This window comes from Pteropus medius, unplaced genomic scaffold, assembly GCF_902729225.1.
Source record: "Pteropus medius unplaced genomic scaffold, Ma_sr-lr_union100, whole genome shotgun sequence".
Lineage (NCBI taxonomy): Eukaryota > Metazoa > Chordata > Mammalia > Chiroptera > Pteropodidae > Pteropus > Pteropus medius.
In genome coordinates, this window is record NW_024349800.1 from 50,629,211 (window position 1) to 50,652,389 (window position 23,179).

General features: G+C 34.4%; 1 protein-coding gene across 4 annotated transcripts in view; it reads left to right on the plus strand.

The window, feature by feature from the left end:
- Window positions 1-23,179, plus strand: part of ASXL2 (ASXL transcriptional regulator 2) — a 106,056-nt gene that overhangs the window by 36,468 nt on the left and 46,409 nt on the right. For 3 of the 4 annotated variants that reach the window (XM_039887632.1, XM_039887633.1, XM_039887636.1), the window contains one exon: window positions 19,933-20,041. In XM_039887632.1, coding sequence (XP_039743566.1) covers window positions 19,933-20,041 — 109 coding nt within the window. Of the gene's footprint in view, window positions 1-18,210; window positions 18,233-19,932; window positions 20,042-23,179 lie in introns of those variants that run through there. The other variant, XM_039887634.1, reaches the window with a different exon arrangement.

Consider the following 23,179-nt stretch of genomic DNA (forward strand, 5'->3'; position numbering starts at 1 on the left):
TCATGCTCAATAAACATTTGCCAGATTGAATTTCTACCTCTTTGAGAGGGGTCTCCATTGCACCCGATTAGTATTAATACATTTACTTATGAACAAAATAATCTCTCTCGTGATATTTAAGTATGTTTTAGCTCGCCTCATACCAAAAACAAATCCCATCACCTAATTTTCCCCACGTCTTCTTATGTAAAAGTATACAGCAGGGGAAATAAAAGTCAACATTCCCTACTACTTTTCAGCAGAAATCATTATCCTTACAGAGTAGGTCATTTGACTGGTTGCCAAGCTGAATTGCCTTGAGGTGATTTCATTAGAAAGCTTAGTTTAAGAATGAAGAACATTATTAAATTGATACCATATATATCTAGGGTTGGTTGATACCTTTGAGTCTGGCCTGCATTTTCTTTATTAGCTAGTTGCAGTTCTGCTTTCAAGCCCGCAAACCTGGTTGGGATATCAGAAAGGACTAATAATGAAAAAAACAAAAAGCTTGGACATTGACAGAAAAGAATATTCCTATCCATTGTTATTCAGCTTCACAATGAGTTCTATTATGGATCAAAGGGAACCTACTAAACCTTAGGGTTCATAGCTGATGGCTTCATGATGGCTCCTTGAAATTGAAATGCATGGGAAGAATATTAAAGAACAGGGTAATATTCGTTGTATCCACATTTAACTCTAAATTGCTGTAGTAGTTTTTATTCTGGCACATAATTAGGGTACTCTAACTGTTATCTGAAGTGGTTTAGACTAGCTGAAGTTAATTGTGTATTGTTAGACACTGATATTTTGGACTAACTTGTAAATTTTAAGAATAAATTAATATTTTATGACAAGGTGCAGGAGGGTACAAATTTTAAGAATTGTGAGTATTGCTGGGAGGGGAAGAGAGTTTATTTTTTGGCTTTATTGTTGCTTTGTAAAGAAAAATTAAAAGCTGTTTTTTTTCCCTTTTTTATTTTCTTGGGGTGCATTCCAACTCCAGAAGGTAAGAACTATTATTTTATTCTAAAGAACTATTATAAAATTATAAAGCACTTTTTTACAAATTTAATTGAACTTACCTTTGGGTGCATGATTTTTACTTTAGAAAACTAATTAGTCTAGAAACTAAGTGAGAGTAATATTGCTATGTAAATGTTTATTACATGTTATTTTTTTTTGTTTTTGAAGTTTGTAATCATTTTGTCATAATTTTAGAAACTCAGTCTGCATTTAGTTTTATTAAAATCATCATTCGACATACTACCATTAGGATATCTAATATTCTGTCGATTAATAAATGAAAATATTTGAGAGATTGGAAATGTGTGAGCTAACATTTGCTTTTGTTCCGCACTTATAAAATATTGTGCTGTTTTCTTTTGTTCTCTGTGGTTTCAGATGAGAAATCTGCTATTGTTTTGAATTAGTGTTTCCCTATAGGTAATGTGTTGTTTCTCTCTGACTGCTTTTAGGACTTTTTTTTTCCTTCCTTCCTTTTTTTTAGTGTTCAGAAATTTAATTATGACACATCTTGGTGTGTGGGTCTGTGGACTTTGAGTTTATCCTATTTAGATTCACTGAGTTTCTTGGGTATGTACATTTCTTTTTCACCAAATAAAGGAGATTTTCAACTGTTAATTCTTTGAATACTCTTTTTTTCTCCTTTTCTACTTGGGCTCTGATGATAAGAACTTTGATTTTTTTGGTTATTATCCCACAACTTTATGAGATTCTGTTAATTTTTTTTAGTATTATTGTTCCCTCTCTTGTTCACACCAGATAAATTTCATTGATCTGTTCTTAGAGTCATTGATTCTGTCCTCTGTGATCAACATTCTACTATTGAGCCCATTTAGCAGGATTTTACATTTCTTACTGTACTTTTCAGTTCTATAATTTCTGTTTATTTGTTATAAATTCTATATCTTTGCTGATATTTGCTGTATTTTCCTGTGTTTCAAGAGAATTAATGCTTATTGAAACATTTTTATGACAGCTGTTTTAAAATTCTTGTCTTATAATTTCAACATCTTCCTCGGTATTGGTGTCAGTTGATTGTCTTTTCTTATTTAAGTTGTCATTTTGCTGCTTCTTGGTATGATGGGTGATTTTTCTATTGAATTCTGGATATTTTAGCTATTATGTTAGGAGATGTTGGGTCCTATTAAGTTTAAATCTTTCATTTAAGCAGGGAATCACACTGCTTACCTAGAGAGTCTTAGATGTTTCTGGTGGCCTGTAGTTTAATAACAATTTAATTTTCAGAGCTATTGCTGTGCATTTTGGTCTTCTTGTTTTATTTGTAGACACACAAGTTCCCAGTGATCTCTGCTGCTGCTTTCTGAAGGGTGGAAAGAGTTTCCACAGGCCAGGCTGCCTTATGCCTCTCAATGTGGGGAAGAGGGAGTCTCCAGCCTATGGGAACAGAGAGGCTTCCTGGGTCAGGTGCTTGTGTTGGGACCCTTCTTGCTTATGCCACCGGGCTGTCAGCATCTCAGGGGAGTAGGCTGATTAGTCTCAGGCCCACAAGGACAAAAGAAGCTTCCTGGTCAGGGCTGTTTCTTGAGGTCTGATCCTATTTGCTGGTACTTTCATGCCTCTCCTGTTTTAGCCTTTATTTTTGCTGCTTGAGGTAAGATAACTCACAGTCAAAGCCATTTAATTATATAAGCTTTACCATAATTCTGAGTTACTTCTGTGACTTGGAAAATGCCAGGAATTGGTAAAATGAAAGGATCAGTTGACTTCTTCAAAATTGTGAATCATGGTTTAAGTGGCCATGTCAAGACCGACAGTTCTTGTTCAAAAGCAGAAAATAATTGTAATAAATAGCTTTGTTCTTCAGATTTATAAGCTATGTTGCTAAATGAACAAGAAATACCAAATAGGACAAAGATATAAAATTTCAACTTCTTATTTATTGATATACTTAAATCTGTTGAATTTTATTCTCTCTCCAGCTCTTTCAGAACTATGTCCATGGCTTATATTGAGAAGTATTCTATTTTTAGTTTCTGTTTTTCACACTAATACTTCTTTTATCCCAAATAGTGTGTCCTCATATGCAGACATCTGTACCTCTTTAGTTCAGTCCATGCTGGTTAGGAACTCTGCCCAGCCATTAGGAAATGTTAGCATCTTGATCAGCCAAAATAAAGGCAGTTGATATTTCTTTATATGCAGTAGTTACAGAATGACCTTTCTTAGAAGCATTAGGTTTCTCTTAAAGTCTGCTTGTTCTTTTTATTACTTATTTCTCATAAGATTGAAAAGCAAGGTGCTGTTAGTGAACCAATAGTGGAAATGGCCATGGACTAAGATAAGATTCAGGTATTTTATGCATTTGATCTATTTAATCTTAAACCCTCTGAAGTCTTTATTTCACAGATAAAGACATTGAAGCAGTGAGAAATCACATAGTTATTTAGAGATAAAATCTGTACCCACATCTGTCTGACTCCAAACATAAGTGCTGCTTCTGTTGCCTCACTTTTGAGTGGAATCAGGAGGTTAGATAAAGCTCTTAATGAACTGTATTGTAGTTTTCCTTAGGTAAAACGTTATGATGTTCTCTAAAGTCCTTCTGTACCAAGAGTTTGTGATTAATCTAAATAAAATCGAACGTTGTTTTTCCAAATATTTACTTAAAGCAATCACTGGACTCTTTTTTTCCTTTCAAATGGTTGTGCTCACATCTTACTGGTAGTGGGCAAACCATGCCTTTTAAAAAAACGATAGTAAGAAAAAGACAATAATGGGAAGATAGAGTGAAGATTTATTAAGAGGTAGAGAGAATATACAAGAAAAACTTCGAAAGAATCTTTTTTTATTGCTACCTTTCTCTCCAGGCTATTCCTAGGTTACTCTCATATTTGTTTTGCACTCTTTTGCTGGTCTGTTAATCCAGACCTCTCATTTTGGGGTCCCAGCTGGGCTGGCTTCTCCAGAAATGCTTGTTTAAAAATTTCCCTTCACACCCTTTCCCCCTCTCTAATGGTTTCACTACCATTTGTTTCATGGTGTGTTTGTGGAGGAAAACAGTTTGAAGACTCTAATTCACTAAAGTACGATGAATTAGATGCTACTTTTTACATTTAAAATCTACATTTGTTATTTCTTTTTGAAAAGTGGATTAGTTGTTAACCCAAATGGACTTCTTGTTGGAAGAATTATAGGTATATGGCCAATGGAAAGCAAGTAAAATGTTTTAATGAAAGAGTTGATAATAATATAAAAATTTTCAGTGAATTTAAAACCTACCAAGTCTATTTATAGTGATTCCTAAACTCACTATTTCTCAACACGAGGGTGCTGTTGAGTTCAGTTTTGTTCTTTGTGCTGACAGGTAAGCATGTCATAAAAATCAGTTCTTGGTTTTAAAGTTATTTAGTTTAGAATTTTTAGTTTGTATGTGGATAATGATGATTCTGTGTGTGTGTATATGAATAAGTGAGCGTATCATGTGATTAAAGATTCTTAAAAGTTTATTATCTTTTTACATTTAAAATTGACCTGAAATAAGGTATTCAGGCATCTCTTTGGGGAACTAGATGATTCTACATTTCTTTTAACCTTGAAACTCTGAGTCTGTTATTTAATCCTATTGAAATTCAAGGGATTGAGCTTGGAAGGATAAATATAGAGTGTATAATAGTTCAGTCAGGGATAGAGAAGCTGATTAAGTCCTAGTTTTGACAAGGCTATTCTGTAGGAGGGTGTACAGAAAAATGAACACAAGATTGGGATTAAAGTAGGGGTTAGGCCGGGTAATCTACTGTTGCAAGGGGGAATATCTTTAGGATTAAATAAATTAGGCTGATGAAGTCCCTTAAAGCTCTTTATCAAAAGCTCGAAATGGGGGTAATAACTATTGGAGGACAGTGGTAAATTTTGAGGTTGGACTGTAAAAGTTTATTATATTAAATTTCTTTAGATTGGTTGCAGAAAAGGATGCTAGTGAGGAAAGACCAAAAATCTGAAAGGCAGTAGTAGACTTCAGGGTTTCATAAAGTACTTAAAGGACTGGCATATGGGATAATGAACAAATAATGTTAGCCACCACCCCCACACCCCCCCCAACCCCAGGCCCCATTATAAAGGTAATTTATTGCAAGGTCATTTTGGAAAATTCAAACAGTCCAGAAAATCACAAAGAGGAAGGAAAGATCCTCCCAGATTTTTCCACTGTGATAACCAGTGATTTCCAGCATGAAATCAGGAGTTATAAGAATACATATTTGGCTTAGCTTAAGGAACAATTTATGAATAATTGGAAATGCTTGCGGACATAGTGAGTCTCCACCACATTATATGCTTGTGTGAAAAGACTGGATGATTACCTGTTTGCAATGTTTTAGGAGGGGATATAAGCATCTGTAAGTAAATGAACTAGATGACCTATGAAGCTCCTTGTCAACCTATGGATTTATCTGATTCTTGTCCATAGGAGGTTGCATCAGAGTGATGATTGTGTAAACTGGGAGTAAGATAAAAATATTTAAAAGTTGTAGGATGTTATTTGACTCAGCATTTCTACTTTTGGGTATATGCATAAAAGAATTGAAAGCAGGGACTTGAATAGATATTTTACACCAATATTCATGGTAGCATTATTCGCAATAGGCGCAAAAGATGAAAACAGTCCAAATGTCCATTGATGGATGAAAGGATAAACAAAATGTGTCATATACATTCAGTGGAATATTATTAAGCCTTATAAAAGGAAATTCTGATATACACTACAATATGGATGAACTTTGAAGATATACTCAGTGAAATAAACCAGACACAGGAGGACAAATATTGTATGATTTTGTTTATATATGGACCTATTATAGTCATATTGATAGAGACAGGAAGTAGAAAGGTGGTTGCCAGGGGCTAGGTGTAGGGGAGTTGTTTGATAGGTATAGAGTTTCAGTTTTGCAAGATAAAAAGAGTTCTGGAGCTTAGTTGTGTAGCAGTATGAATGTACTCAAGTATAAGTGAACTGTACACTTTGAAATAGTTAAGATGGTAAATTTATATTAATCTATATTTTACCACAATAAAAAAATGTAGGATTTTGTTGTTATTTGAGTCAGGCACAGTTTTATTTACTGTAGGAAAAGCAATTATTGTGTTTTATTGGTAGGAAATTATAGAACATCTCCCTAAGTTAGAGGGGATGAGCAGAGGTACTTTAAATTTTCTTAGATGGCAGTAAATGTTTATTTTGCCCTGTGCGGTTTAAAATCTAGGCAGTGATATAAGGTTGTAGACATGAAGGATAAGAATATGAATTTTTATTAATTTCTGCATGCAATGTGATAATACAGAATTGGAATAACAACTGAGTAATTCTTTTAAGACTGCCAGCAAGGCCCTTTAGAATTAGGAAGGCTATAGATGAGACAGAACAAGCTAAAGATATTTGCTGAGAGTTGCTGGACCTTGTATATTTATAAACACTGTTACAGACTTTAAATACAGTTTTAGTTTGTAATTTCAAGCTCCAGAAAGAAACTAAAAATGAAAGAAACCCGTAGCGTAATTGTCAAGACTTTCAATGGAGAAATTAGGCATGATTAGTTATGGAAAAACTTATCAGTTATTTTTTGCAAGAGAGCTCTTTCAAAAAAAGTACCAAATTATAAAACATTAAGAATGAACATTTTGCTGCAGGTACTACTGTATTGACAGTTGAATATATTCTTATAATCCAGTAGGATTGGTCACTGACAAAGTAAAAAGCATAGTAAGTTCTAAACCTAAATTTCTGATTTTGTTCAGTTCTTGATTGATAGCAAAATTGTAAATGTGGCTGAAGTTTTCGTATTACTGCACATTTGCAATTTGTGCTAACTTGCCTCATCTCTCTGGTGGGAAGGAAATATCAGTTAATCATAAATTAAATGATACTGTAGTGTGTGTGTGTATGTACTAGGAAATAGAGACCATATCATTTGGCTCTGCTCAGTCTCAGTTCAGTTATTTTTACAGTAAAATACAAGAATATGTGCTAATGGAAACTTCCACTTCCGTTTTTATATCACCAACAGTTGCCATTGTGCTGTTATATGATAACTCTTTGGTAAATGTTCAGTGAATGAGAAACCAAGTTAGCTTCTTTTCCACATTGTCATTTTTTTTTTTTTACAGTAGAAAAGTTTTATTAGAAAGGAAAGTATATTTCTAGATGTGGAAGCAGGCCTGAGCAAGAGAAGCGTAACTCAAAAGGCCCACATTGTCATTTTTAAAAAAACTACTGACGCATAGTTTATATACCATAAACTTCATCCATTCTAAATGTACAATTCAGTGATTTTAAGTAAATTTACTAAGCTGTGCAATGCAACCATTGCCATAGTCAAGCTTTAGAATATTTCCATCTCCTCAATAAGATTCCTCGTACCTGTATATAGTTAATACTTGTTCCTACTGCCAGTCCCTAAATTGCTTTCTGTCTCTGTAGATTGGCCATTTCTGGACATTTCACATAACTGGAACCATGTAATATATTGTCTTTTGAGGTTAATTTGTATTATACTTTTTATCAGTACTTCATACTGTTTCATTGGTTCATGTTGTTTTTATAGACTTTTCTTATACTATTTGTGTTCTTAGCTTTTTATTCAACTTTTTAATTTCAGACTTTAAGAAAAGTTGCAGAAGTAGTACAAAGAATTTTTATAAAGCTTTCATCTAGATTCCCCAAATGTTAACATTTTATATACTACTTTATCATTCTACCTATCTACCTCCTTTCTTTCCTCCCTACCTAGTGTTTCCGAAATGTCTGAGATTAAGTTGTAGACATGATGCACCACCTTTAAACACTCCAGAGTATATTTTCTAAAGACAAATATATTCAAGTATCAAAATCAGGATATTAACATTGATATTACTATCAAATCAGCAGACTTTATTCACATTTGGTAATTCTGCTGATGTCCTCCTGATCCGGGATCACATGTTCATTTTCATTGAGTTTTTGTGTGTCTCTATGTCTCCTTTAACCTGAAAGCATTCTTTAGTCTTTGTCTTTAATGACCTTGAAATTTTTAGAGTGCAGGCCAGCTATTTTGTAGACTGTCAGTTTGGATATGTCTGATATTTTCTTATGATTAGACTCAGGTGCATTTTTGGCAGGAATTTCACAGAAGCGGTATGTCATTTTTACTAAATCATATCAGGAGGCACTGTTTTCAATTTATTCCATTATTGGTGTTGATAACTTTGGCCTCTTGGTTTATGTGATGTCTGCCAAGTTTCTCCACTGTAAAAGTATAATTTTTTCTTTTGTAATTAATAAGCATTTGTGGAAGGAGAGATACTTTGAGACTATGTATGTAGATCTCATTGTACCTTTTTGCCCACTGGTTTCAGCATCTCATTAGCTTTCTATTGCTGCTTAACAATATTACCACAAACTTAGCTTTAAACAACATACATTTATTGTCTCAGTTTTTTTGTGTGTGTGTCAGAAATCTAGGCATGACTTTACTGGGTCTCCTGCAAGGCCGTAATCAAGGTGTTGGCCAGGGCTAGGTTCTTGTCTGAAGGCTTAATGAGAGAAGGATCCACTATGAAGCTCAACAGGTTGTTGGCAGGATTCAGATCCTTGGGGCTTATCAGGCTGAGGTCCTCAGTTCCCCGCTAGCTTTTGAGTTCTTTTGAGAACTCAGGCTGCCCTGAGTTCTTTACCACTTGAGCCTCCCCAACCTACATGCTTCCTCAGAGTCACCTCTCAAGGACACTGTAATCTTATGTAATAGTCACTGAAGTGACATCCCACTACATTTGCTGTATTTTATTGGTTAGAAGCAACTCACAGGTCCCACCTGCATTCAAGGCGGGGAGTGTGTGCGTGCGGGGGATATTGCACAGGAATGTGGGGCTAACCGAGGGTCATTTTAGAGTTTGCTGCAACATCCACTGATAATACTTGCTTGAAATGTGATTGCCACATAGGTGATTTTCTAATTCCATCATTTCTTCTATATTTGTTAATTAGAATTCTACTCAACAAATTCTCTTCTATTCATTGATTTGTTCATTTATTTATATCAGTGTGAACTCATAGATTATCTTATTTTCATAGATTACCTTATTTTATTCTCTGGATTATTTTCTACTATAATTTATTTTATCGCTTGAGGATAAGTAGCAGTTTAGTCCCTACACAAACATTATTAAGTGGTCTTTATTTAGCATGGGTATCTCAACAGTTGTGAGGTGTAATGAATCATTTGTCTAAATATACTTTATAATATCTAATAATCTAAATATACTTTAGATTAAAGGTAAATTTTAACACATAAGTTATTCTGTTATAGGTTTGTAATTCTATTTAGAAATATATTTCAATATAACAAGCTTTAAAGTTATCAAAATGTGATTGCTTTTCTGTTGATACTCTTTAAGTAAAAAGTATTTTTTTCCCTAAAGTCATTACTATATAATTGAAATGATTAAAAATTTTGGTGATATGATCTAAACATACTCATTCTAAAACCACTAGATCTTCCTGCCTTCTTCATCTTTGCCTTGTCTCTTGATCTTTGAATGTTACGTATAGGTATCCCCTTTCTTTGTATTCGTGGGCATTTGTGACTGACTCTCTTTTTGAGTGTGTCCCTTCTTGTACTTGGTCAACAAATACCTTGCTATTCACTTCCTCTTTGATTGGAAGTCTTTCACTTCAATCTAAATACAGTTAGTTTCCTTCTATTACCTGCAGTTCTAGTTTTCGTTTTGTTTTTAATAGCTTGCCCTGTGACAAAGGAAGTGATTTCGAAAAAGAGCCTTACTCTTTCAGAAGTTACACTGTTTTGTAATTCATGTACTTTTGGACTATTTAATACTTTGTAAAAGCGATACCTGATAACACCCCCCTAAACAAACCACAAAGTTAATAATGAAAGAAATGTACAGTGGAAAAAGAATTCTGTAATTCAGCAACCAAAACCATTGTTTATTGCATTTAATTGAAGAAACTAAGAAAATTGGTAGGCATCAGTTTTTTCACTGAAGTATATTGATATGTTTTATTTACTTCATTTAGGTTATTAATTCCCAAATGATCTCTGACATTGAAGGAAAAGAAAATAGAAAAATTCTGAGGATGCGTTATCATTTTTAAAATGAAAGTTGAAAAAATAGAAAACATTTACATTTCTCTTATTAATTGCAACTGTTTACCTTTTCCCCCTTTTTAAACCATTTTATCCATTCCCGATTGTTTATTTTGGTGCATTTCTTTGTTGGCTAGATTTAAGTTTATGGGTGATTTTCTTTTTTTTTCTCCTGAGTTTTGGGCTGACTAATGTCTTTCTATTGCTTCTTTGTTTGAGTGACGTCTTGGCTAAATATACATTTTTTTTGTTAACTTTTCTTAAGGATTTTGTTTACTATCTTTTGGTATTGCGTATTGCTAAGAAAGCAGTTGTTCCTGAGTTATACAGGGCTTATTTTTATTGGTCAGTTTTTGCTGCATAACAATGTCAAAATTTCACCAGCTTATAACAAAAAATAGTTCCTTTTCTTCCTCATGTGTTTAGATTTCCTGGGATTCGGTTATTGTTGCCTAGGCTTGGCTCCAGGCTGTGGATCGTTCTCTGTTCTGGAATCAGTGGTCTGTTGTCAGGGCAGTTTCAGGAGTTAGCTAAATATGCAAGCACATTTTAGCTTCTCTTTCTGTCATGTCTATAATTTCATTGACTAAATCAAGTCTTGTAGCCAAGCCCAGGAAAATATATTTCACTTATTCTAATGTACTACAAGGTGACATGATAGAGGGAGTAGATGATAAATTGAAAACAAATTTAATTTAAAACTTTTGCTTTTCATGCCTAGATCTTGGCTTGATTCTTAATTCTTAAAGTTCAAGATTTAGAAAAAAATCAAGATACATGTTTCTGAGTGTTTGAGCACTTAAGTTAGTCTGTACAGGTTTGAGTGGCACCTTGCTTTTTATTATTTGTTATTCGTCATTGCGTTGGCTTTGACTTCCGGTGACTTTATCATTGAATGATGTTCACAATATCCTGTCCTCAACAGCCCTGCTCAGCTCTTAACAGATTCATGCCTATGGTTTCTTTTACGGAGTTAATCCATTTCATGTTTGGTCTTCCTCTTTTCCTGCTGCCCTCTATTTTCCCCCAAATTATTGTCTTTTCTAAAGAACCCTGCCCTCTCATGATGTGCTCAAAGTAGGACAGTTTCAGTTTTATCATTTTTGTCTTCAGTGATGTTTCGGGCTTAATTTACTCTGGGACCCATTGGTTCGTCTTCCTGGCAGTCCAGGATATCCGTAGGGCTCTCCTCCAACACATTTCAAATGAATTCATTTTTTCCTGTCTGCCTTCTTCATTGTCCTACTATCCATAGATACTAATTGGGAGCATGAGGGTGTGAATAATCTTAACTTTGGTCTCTAATGACACATCTTTGCTGAGTGATCTTTCCTAATTCTTCCATTGCTGCCCTCTGAGTCTCAGCCTTGTCTTGATTTCTTGGCTGCAGTCTCCATTCGAATTGATGACTGAACCAAGGTAAGCAATATCTTTAACAATTTTAATGTCTTTATTGTCCATGTTAAAGTCGTGTATTTCTTCTGTCATTGTGACTTTTGTCTTCTTAATGCTCAAATGCAGTCCTGCTTTGACACGTTCTTCTTTCACTTTCATCACAAGTTTCAAATCGTTATTTCTGCCAGTAAGTTGATATCATTATCTTAAGTTATTGATATTCTGCCACCAATTTCACTCTTCCTTTCTCTGAGTCTAGCCCAGTTTTTCATATGATATGTTCTACATAAAATTTAAACAGATAAGGAGATAAAATGCATCCTTGTCTGACCCCTTTGGCTACAGGAAATCATTCTGTCTCCATATTCTGTCTTGACGGTGGCTTCCTGTCCACAGTGCAGGTTGTGCATCAGGACAGTTGAGTGCTGAGGCGTGCCCATGTCTTTCAGAGCCACCCATAGCTCTTTCTGATCAACACAGAGGCTTTCCTGTAGTCTATAAAATAGACTGACCTTATCAAATTTTTGGAGCACTCCAATATCCAGTGAATGCGCACAATTAGATCTTGAGTGCCTCTTCCTTTTATGAATCTGGCTTGAAGAACCAGCATTTCTTGTTCCATTTAAGGTAGAAATTCCCTTCTAGTTCTTGAATATTCTGGCAGTGGTCTCTTGTTTTCCCTTTCCTGTTCTTGTCTACCTCTTTACGTTGACTATTATAATAGTTCTCTTTGTTTTTTTCTTGATAGTCTGCATTCAGGATTCTAACCCTGCTTTTGGCACCTTTTGCTTGTCTCTAACAATTTTTAGTGTTTCTTCTGTCATCCATCTCAATTTTTCTTTTTATTTCTCGCATTGTTTTCCCTAATAATTTTTCTAGTTTCAGTCCACAGTTCTTCTGGTTCTTGGTCAGTTAAGTTTATCAATGCAAATCTGTTTTTTTATGTGGACTTTTAATTCATCAGAAATGTTACTTACATTATATTTTGGCACTTGATTCTCCTAGTGTTCTTCAGCTTTACTCTAATGTTTGATATTAACAGTTTGTGGTCAGTACCACAGTCTGCTCCTGGCCTTGTTTGGGGAGACAATACACCTTCTCCATCTTCTGCTTCCAGGTACATAGTCTCATGTCTGTGTGGGCCACCTGATGATGTCTGTGTATACAGTTGCCTGTTCAGTTGTTTGAAGCTTGTGTTTGCAACAAGTTCTTGACTTTACAGAAATCTCCAAGCCAATCTCTTGCTTCATTTCTGACCCCAGTCCAAAATTTCCAGCAACATTTGATTCTGCTTTATTTCCTACTTTTGCGTTCTAGTCACCTGTAATTATCAGCACGTCTTGTTTTGGCATGTGATCGATTTCTTGGATATGTGCATAAAAGCTTTCAGTTTCATCTTCAGCCTCTGTGTTAGGACCGTAGACTTGAATGATAGTTATGTTAATATGCCTCTTCTTACATTATCATATTATTATCTTATCATTTTATCTTATTCATAAACAATATTTTCTCATTGGTAGGAGAGATTTGTTACCTTTGAATATTCTCCTATACTTATCTTCTGTTTCTCTTTCATATCCGTCAGTTTGGGTGCTTTGACTTAGGTATTTTTTTTACCAGTTAAGATATTTTTAGTTGTAAATAACAAGAAATGCAATATAAATTGGGTTAGATATTAAATTACTCATGTAACATAAGTGGAAAAAAAAAAAACAGGCAAAACTTGATTTAGGAATCCCAGCAGTTGGATCAGTGTCTCAGCTCTGCTTCCTTCATTTTTGTTCCATTTTCATCAGGCTCATCCATCATAATTTCAGGATTACACTTGTAGGTCCTGGAGCCTATATGCTTTTGGGTTCAAATGTAGATGAGAGGAGAGAATCTGCTTCCCAGAGAGTTTAAATGAAATCACACATTGAATCTGGCTGGCCCACAATGTAGTCACACATTAAATTGTTTTCATTACAATATACGTAGTTATAAATTATATGTATTTAGGAGAAGTGTTGGTTTTTATTCAATATTGGAGTGACTTCCTCAAACAAGAGACATTAAGGCTGAAATCTTTAGAGTGATTTGAAGCTTGCGAGGAGAAAAGATGAGGGTTATCACTGCAAGCCGAAGTATTAGCTCCCGTAAAGGCCAAGAAGTCAGAAGAATTATAAGATTCAAAATGGAAAGAATGCTAGAGCACAGACGATGTAAGAGAATGGTCATGGTTAGATCACACTGATAACTCTGGACTTTATTCTAAGAATCATTATGATATCATGGATGAAATTTAAGCTGGGCAGAGGTGTCATGATTGTGATTTTTTTTTTTTTGGTATGTGTTTTTAAAAGTCACTCTGGCTTCAGAGTGGGAGGTTGATGAGGGTGAGGGTGAAATTGCTATCGCTTGAGATAGGTAACACTGGAACACCACGGGAGTGGAGTCGGGAAGCAAGTTGTTAAGGTCACTACTGCAGTTCCTGAATGTCATTTCTGTGACTTATACTTTGTCCCAAATTACAAAGTAGGTAGTATTACTTCCTTTATGAAATAGAGACGAGAAAATCTTTTGGAATTGAGAAAATTAAGATTAAGTATATTTAAAATGACTCACTCAGGGCCATAATGAGATCCGAATTCAGACTGGTATGAATACATAAGCCTGGTTCTTTTTGCCATGCAAGTGATGTCTCCTTTTATGAGTTACCGTTTTTGCTTTATCTGAACAGTGTAATCATAGATGTCAGGTCTTTCAGCCCTACTAACTACTGCCTGGGAACTTCTTTTACTGCAGAGAGAACAAAATAAGGCTATATGACTGTTCTTGGGCCTTGTAAATGAAACACCTGAGTATTTTTCCTTACGTGAGGTAGGTTTAGCGTAAACTTAGAGTGTTGTGTTTGTTCCTTTCCTTAAAAGAACATCCTCCTCTTCCACTTCTTCAACTCCGATCTCTTGAGCATGGACAAGAAAAATTAGAAGCTGTATTGTCTCATGATAGTTATGTAATCTTTTGAGGTATTCTTGCTTCAACTGCTTTGGGTGTTAGGACTTACTTCATAGCGTGTTTACAGTTGACCCTCAAACAACATGGATTTGAGCTGTGCAGTCCACTTTATGTGTGGATTTTTTTCAATAAATATCTGTACTGTTTTTGATCTGCGGTTGGGTGTCTGTGGATGTGGAGGGCTGACTCTGTGCATTGATCTACACTATTTTTTATAGGGGATTTTGTATCTGTGAGGATCCTGGAACCAATCCCCTGCATATAGCAAAACTTAAGTTTTGGGAAGTAAAAAGTTACACATGGATTTTCGACTGCAGCGGGGTGGGGGATCAGTTCCTCTAACCCCTACATTGTTCAAGAGTCAACTGTACTTGACTACATTGGTATTGATCTCAGTACCAGAGTTTATATCACTCATGCAGATGATGCCTGTTTCTTCAAGTTATTCAGTTATTTTTATTTATGTAATTCTGGAGTTACTTCCCTCGAAGATATATTCCTGCCATTATGATCAGTGTGTCTTATTTTTACTTCTCTGCCATTGCTTCATTAAAATTAAACACTGGACTCTCTTTTTGTAATTTTTCTGAAATAAAATCTAAATTTTTGTCTTAAATGGTACAGTGTTCTGTATATCTTGTGGATTTTTCAAAACTTTCTTATTTCCTTCAAAGGAAAATTATACCCAGACTTGCAAGGAAAATATTATGATGGTATCTGTATCTCTTTCACCACATCTTTTCACCAGATGTGTGTGCCATTTACTTTCATTTTATTGGTTTTACTATTAAGGGTTTTATTGGTTTGGTTTGGGTTGGGGTTTTGTTTTGTTTTGATTCTGGCACCTAAACCCTAAACCAGATTGTTTGTTTCTCTCCGACTTAAAGCACTTTGTATATACAGATCTGTAGTCTATTTCATAATTCCCAAATTCAAAATGCTTAAAAAAGTTTTTTCCATACAGTTGTTACCAAAACACATTTGACAACACTTCTCCTGAACTGACATGAAACTGTATATAATCTTTGTTTACCCCACTTAGTGTGACTTATTCATATATTAAACTGTATTTAATTATGGGATGCTGGTGGTAGTACATCACATATGGCGTATTGTGTTACCTTTCTAAAATCTAGAAGATTTTTATGTCTGAAATATTTGGCCTTCAGTTTGCATCAGGGATTGTGGACTTGTGTGTATATTAATAGCACTGATTAAATTGCAGTGTGCTGTGGTTACTTGTTCCCTTGTCTTTTCTCTTTTAGATTCTGAAAACTTTCTAAGAAGGCTTTCCCCTTTAGATCCACAGACCCTAGTTTATTGGCATAAACAGGGTGGATACTTACTATTGAAATTGAATACCATTAGTTGGGACAAACTTTTACCAGATAGGTTATTGAACTACACATTATAGCATGTTTTTGTTTGTTTGTTTGTGTTTTCACTTAGTTATATGTTCTTTTTAAATGGTCTCTTTCCTGTTTCTTTTTTTTCTCATTGGAATTTTGGCTTCACTCTTTACTAATTAATGTGCTCTTGAACAGCTTACCTAATTCTCTATATATGTTAGTTTTTTTGTTAATGGTTAAATAATTTTGCCTGTCTCAAAAGAATTGTGAAGGCTAAACAGAATGCTTCTTGGAATCTAGCACTTCTTTTACTGTTAATGTAGCTGTTATTGTTTTATATTCTGTTGGTTACTTTACTAACATATGGTCAACCATTCCTGTATTAATAGACTTCGAAGTCATTTTCAGTGTTTTGATACTTTTAATGATGCTGTGGCTGATCTTTGCATATATGACCCTAAGTTCTTGTGGCCTTATTTTTGTAGGATTAAAGTGAGATTGTTGGATCAGTGGCCTCTAATATTTTTTATTTTAATGGATACTTCCATGTTACATTTCTAAGTCAGAATTGAGAAATTAGAGGGTGGAGTGGGGGCAGGTGGCAGTTGTTAGTCCCACCAACAGTCTGTAAGAGTGCCCATTTGCCTATATCCTTACCAGCAATGGATTTTATCAATTCATTTTTAAAAATTTTAAAGTAGTTATAAGTCGACAGGAAATTATAAAAATAATCCCATGTATACCTCCCCCAGCTTCCTCTAGTGGTCACATCTTACATAACTATAGTACAATACTGCCAAGATTTTAATCCATTCGATTTCTCCCAGTCTAATGGTATATTGATTTAATTTGTTTTCCTTTGACCACTATTAAGTTTGGGCTTCTTTTCATGTGTTCTGTTGGCCATTTACATTGCATGTTTTATGATCATTTGTTCATATCGTTTATCTATTTTTTCTGTTTGGTGGTTTGTGTTTTCTTAAAAGAGGCTCTTAGGATTATTAATTTTTTTTCTGGCATTTGCTTTGCAGTGACCTGTTTCAGCTTGTATACATTTATCACTTTGTTGATCATATTATTTTTATTTAGTCTATATGTTTCTTTTTTTAAAAAATTTTTAAGGTTTTCTCTCATGTAGAAAAGTTTCTGTATCTGTAGGTTATACTATTTTCTTTTAATACCTTTTACTCTTTACATTTTGGCCTTTAATCTATTTGGAATATGTTTTTGTATATATTGTGAGAATTATTTCCCCCAGATGTACAACATGATAAGCCATCACTACTTATTAAATAAACTTTTATTTAGGACTCTCAGGTCTTGTGACTTAAATGCTCAACAAAATTCCCAAGGCAAGGCTTGATACAGTGGCAAAAGTAATACTGCTGAAAAATATGTTGCTGTTTACCTCTTTTTCTCAGTTCTGTCTCTTTTGGTGTTGAATTTTTCCCGGTAATCCTTACTTAGGTCTCTTTTGTCTGTCCTGCGTGTTGTGCCACCCCAGTTCCAGATACTTCCCTCATAGTCACATGATGACTATGGAAGTTTTCGGAATTACTTCATACTACTCAGCAGAAGAGTCTCTTTCTGACACTTCCCTGAAAAGAAAGTTTCTTTTCCCTAATACCCAAGTAAACAGCACCTTAGATTGTTGGCCGGATTGAGTCATGTGTCTGTTCCTGATTTTGTCACTGTAGGGGTGGGGAGTAGGATGCATACAGAAATGCCGGGTGGCTTTTCCAACCAGGAAATGCTTGCTTAACCGTTTGGACTTACACCTGTGATAAGCATGGGGTTAATAAGTCCATCTCAATCATTTGAGGGAGAGTGGGAGAGGGATAATGTTTCATGGGAAATTTTAGGTACTGTCTCTAGAAGAAGAGGGAACAGATGCCAAGTAATCAAACCACAGGTGGAACCATAGGTGACTATATAATGACACTGTTTTTCTTCCTACTACACATATATAGTACCTTTTACATTTATTATGATCTGTTTCTGCATCTTCTATTTTGTTCTACCAACAGTCTATAACAGTGCTCATTTGCCTATATATTCTGTCCCAGAAATATAGTGCTTCAATAATAGTGACTTAGAGTATATTTTAATACCTTCTTAAGCAGTTCTCCCATAATTTTTTCCCCTAGAAATTTCTTGGCAATTTTTATATATTTATTGATATAAACTTTGGGATTCTAACTGGAATTATATTATGTATATTTTTAATATGGAAATAACCAAATTAGATAAACATAAGTATGAAAATCAACCTAGAGACACTCAAATCTTTCTTCAGCAAAAAGTTTTTATTTATTTTCTTTGTTGTCCTCTATCTTCTTTCTAGTGTTTGATCCTCAACACTTTCACATTACCCAAAGACAGCCAAATGTATGTAATATATATAATGTTTACCACAATCATTTTTATCCCTGGCTAGCATTATACTTACCTGTGGAGCTTTTTAAAAATATATATGCTCTGAGTCCCATCCCAAAATTTAAACATTAGAACCACTAGAGGAAAAAAATGCTTTTCTAAAAAGCTACTTGTGAGATTCAGATGCAGTATCAGGTTTGAAACCCACTGATTTTCAGGTCATAAAATACCATATCTGAAAGGAATCTGACTTCTGTTCAAAATAACACTTTGAGAGCTACTGGAATTTTAGAATGCATCAAGAGTCTAGTTAAGCTGGTGGAGTTTAAAGAAGCAAATAACTGTTACAGATGTTCTAGGGCATTTAATTAAAAAAAGAAAAATCAAGCCACTGAGCTCTAAGAAAATGTATGTCATTTTTCTGAAACTCCTTAAATTAAGAATAATAAAGTCACTAACACAGGAAAAAACAGATAAAACTAGAAAATTAAATACAAGAAAGTAAAAGCACAGCTATTTGGGGGAATTGTATACAAGGACAAACAACCTTAAGAATAATCTTGAGTGTAACAGTACACCTAGCACAATAAATGATATCTCTCATAACAACTGAAAATGGTTAACAATATGTTGATGAAATAAGGACAGTCATTAAAAGTGGTTAAAATACCCAAGATTAGCAGCAGCTTCTGGTAGGCTTATTAGGGTTGTTGAGTCATACTGGCAGAGAACTAACTGAGAGAGAGAAGAGCTAGAAATGTGCAAATAATCTGCCTTATCCCTAAGATTTTGTGAGAATTTTCGTTTTAAATTTAAACTTGCCACACATCTCCATTTATATTGCTGCTTGTTTTGTTAGATAATTACAAAAAGATAGGAAAATGAAATCTGATTACAATTAGGAAAGTAATTATATTTTTTACAGGCAATTTATTATATACCTAAAACCCTAGCCAATATGGGAAATATATGTTAGAATTAGTAAACATTTAACCAAGTTGCTTCATAGAAGATAAATAACTATTCCAAAGCCTACTTTTAAGTGATCTCGTGATAGGTCTGAATACAAGAGATCATCCACACAAATATGGAATCATTATGTTATACACATGAAACTGTTTCTTATTTTTTTTGCGATACATGTCAATTATATTGCAATAAAAAATAAGTAAAAAGAGACCATGGAAGTGCGTCTGTTTCACAGATCAGATTTAATCTACTGTAGCAGTAGACAAGAGATTAATGTTTTTTATTTGGATCTGTGTGTATTCCTTTCCCCTCTGTTTTACTTCTGGACATTTAAAACTTGTGCTAACTGAAATCGCCTTTTTTAAAAAAAATTTTTTGGTTTCACTGAGATATAATTGACAAAACTGTAAATTAAATAGACTCTTTATATAATATATTTGTGATACTTCTGAAACAAATTTTTCTTAGCTTAAATGTTAGATACTGGATGAGGATTAAGAAAATTAAAGAATTATTATTGTTTTCTTAGATGTGTGGGAGTGAATTCTATATTCATTTTCTCCATGGCAGCTTTTCCGTGGATTGATAGACTTTATAGTTTATAAAAAGTATTTATGTCAAATGACTGTTGACCAGTTAATTTTATCTTAGGTCAGTGTTACATTGGATATTTAGAGACAGAAACTAATCATTGTGTTCATTGTCGTCGTCGTCTTCTTTTTTGTTTTTTTTTTCTTTTGCAGTGGGACTTCCCCTCTTGCATGCTTGAATGCAATGCTGCATACAAACTCCCGAGGTGAAGAGGGCATCTTCTATAAGGTTCCAGGTAGAATGGGAGTATACACTTTGAAGGTAAATATTTTTGTTAGAGAGTCATTTAAAAGTAAAAACATGAAGTGACTATATAATAGAGACAGAATTCTATTCTCAAAGAGCTTATTATCAGGAAGAGAAATAATATTTTCCACCCTGTATTCAATATATTTTTTTTATTAATCTGTAACTATCTGTACGTAGATCAGAGAAGTAAATTTATATTTTATTCTTTATCATAACACTATCTCGAAAGGGTGAAGTGAAAATGACTTCCAGTAGCTTTATCAAAGGCTTCACAACATTCGAATAATAATGAGTGTTACAGAGGAGCATACAACCTTGATGCTTTATGTTACTTTCTCATTTAATTCTTTGTTACAATTCAGAATTGTTGCTGTTATTCCCTTTCTATAATTGAGAAAGGTGAAGTTCAGAAGATTGGATTTTTTTGTCCAGTGTTGGCCAAATAGTATCACAACAGAATCTGAACCCAGATCTGACTGAATTCCCAAGCCCATGTTTTTTTTTTTACCACAGCAAGCTTGCTAATTTCTTATTCCTGCACTTAGAAAGGGCCTTGACCTCAGTGTCCTTTCAGTTACAAACAGGAAAACCAACTCAAATGAACTTGAGTAAAACAATTTATTAGTTCTCATAACTGAAAGTTCTAGGAAACTCTTCCTGGGTCTAGGAGCTGAAATGATGTTATCAGGGATTGGTAACAGTTGATAGCAAGGATGTTATCAGGTCTCTTTACTGTCTTTTGGCTTCATTCTCAGGCATGTTCTCTCATTGTACTTGACTTCATTCCCAACCCCCATTCTGCAAACTGTATGTTCAGAGAGCCAAGAGTCTTAGGAACTAAAGCAGAAGCCCTTCTGTTAGTTTTGATTTGGCTTAATTGATTTGGCTTGGCCCATATTATCTGTACCTGAATGACCACCTTTGCCAAATGTACTGATCTGCTTATTGGCCACTCTTAGGTTCATGATCACCCTTGATGTGAGGTTGAGGGTAAGCCCATTCAAGCCAGATAAATTGAGGAGAGGTGTTGTTTCCCAAAGGAAATTTATCAGCAGGAGAATTAATGCTTAGTATGCAATGACAATGTCCGTGTATGTGGGACTCTGTCCCCTCTTTCTGTTTTAGCTTTGAGCTGTAGTCATCCATTTGTTCAGTGGTTATGTGAAGCCCACTGACATTAAAAAGATCTCACTTACCTATAATACCTCTTTTTTTTATACTTTGTTGAACCTCCTGAGGTTACAGAGCTATAGTCGCACATGGAGCTTTCTGCGTTTCTTTTAGAGTTAAGCTGTTCTAGACTTTCTATATTGTTAATAACATTTACTAAATACATAGTCTTTGCTGGACACTGTAGAGGCTTGAAAGAAGGATAAAGTGTGGTCCCCGAGTTCTTGAAGCTCACATAGTTATTGAAATAATTGCACACTGACAAAAACACTATAATATACTGTACTATAAAGCACTGTGATAGTATAGAGAAATAAAGATTAATTTTGAATAATGGAATTTAGAAAGTTTTTGTGTTTGTTTTGTTGTTAACTTTTAAACTTGTAAGATATGAGTTGAACTTGACAGGTAAGTAATGTGAAGAAGGGTCTTCCAGGACAAGGGAATAGCTTAAGCAGAGGCACCGACAAAATGATTCAGAGTGGGTTTGGAAGCAGAGTAAATTGGAGTGGTTAGACCATGATCTGCATGTGGGCCAGCGTGGTAAAGAGTAAGGGTTGGGGTGAATGTTAGGTAAAGATCAAACTTTGGAGGCTTTTAAAAACCGGACTGAGCAGTTTGAGAGAGAAAGAGAGGAGGGGCTGGGGAGAGTGTGTGTGTTGAGAAGATACCAGAGGTTTTGGGAGCATAGCATGGTCAACTCTGTATTTAGGGAGATAAGTAGAATATGTTTAGGGATGGAGCAGGAAAACTTGTCAAAAAGATGGTTATGGTTGTTTGGAAGAGAGAATTGGCCCGAAATATGAGCATAGTAAAAGAAAGGGAGGCAAAAGACATTAGAGAAATAAAATATATACTTTTTGGAGTGGGTGAAGGGGTGAAATAATTCTAAGATTCGGGGCATTAGCAGTTGATCCTGGAGGGAATCACAAGTTTAAGAAAAGAAGTTAGTTATATTTGAATTTAAAATACTTGTTGAACCTTCAGGTTAAGAAGTATGGCTGGCAACTAACTCTGTAAAAGTTGTTTTGTATTTTGAAGGTAGAATAGAAAAATATGGGGTATGTATTTTAAGAAAGCGTATAACAAGAATGGCATTAGAATATAAACATAAGTGGAAAATAACAGTTCCTGACTAGATCAGAGTTTACTGTCTTAGCTACATTATGAGTACCAGTTGTAGGTAGGAGGGTCAAATGTCAAAATTAATTTTTATCTGATTATAAAAATTATGTAGGAAAATAAAAAAAATATTGAGAGGAAAAAGAATCAAAATATTGAGAGGAAAAATAACTTAGAAATAACATTAATGTGTTTATATGTGTATGTTTTTGTATACTACATAAATACATAGAGCTCATATTTATTGAGCTCTTATCATATGCCAGGAATTATTCTAAGCATTTTACACTTATTAATTCATTTAATTTCAGAGTGATCTTTTAAGGTCGGTACTATTATCCTTTTGGACAGGGAAACCGAGGCATGAGAGGTTAAGAATTTGACCAAGGCTACACAGTTAGGAAAATATAAAGCCAGAATTTAAACCCAGAAAGTCTTAATTTCTTAGTTCTTGATCTTTCAACTATCTTGTTGTATCACTCACATACTATGCTGACACAGCTATCCTTTCTGACTAACATTCTCACCATCCAGTGCAGAAACCAAAGATTCACATGATTAAAAAAAAAAGAATTTCTTTTATGTTTGATTCTTGCTACTTAATAACCAATAATCAGGAACCAGTTAGATTCAAATAATGTATTATCCCTTGCTATCCGGATTCTTAATTGAATTCACAATACATGATACTAACATACACAAATACATACATATTTTACATGGATGATGGATGTACACGTTTCACAAAATTGTTCTTACATAGTTTTTTTTTTTATCCTGAATATTTAATCATTTACTTTTTTGTCTAATTTAAGCCTCTAGTTTTGCCTGCATGTGATTGTCATGTGAAACTTTTAC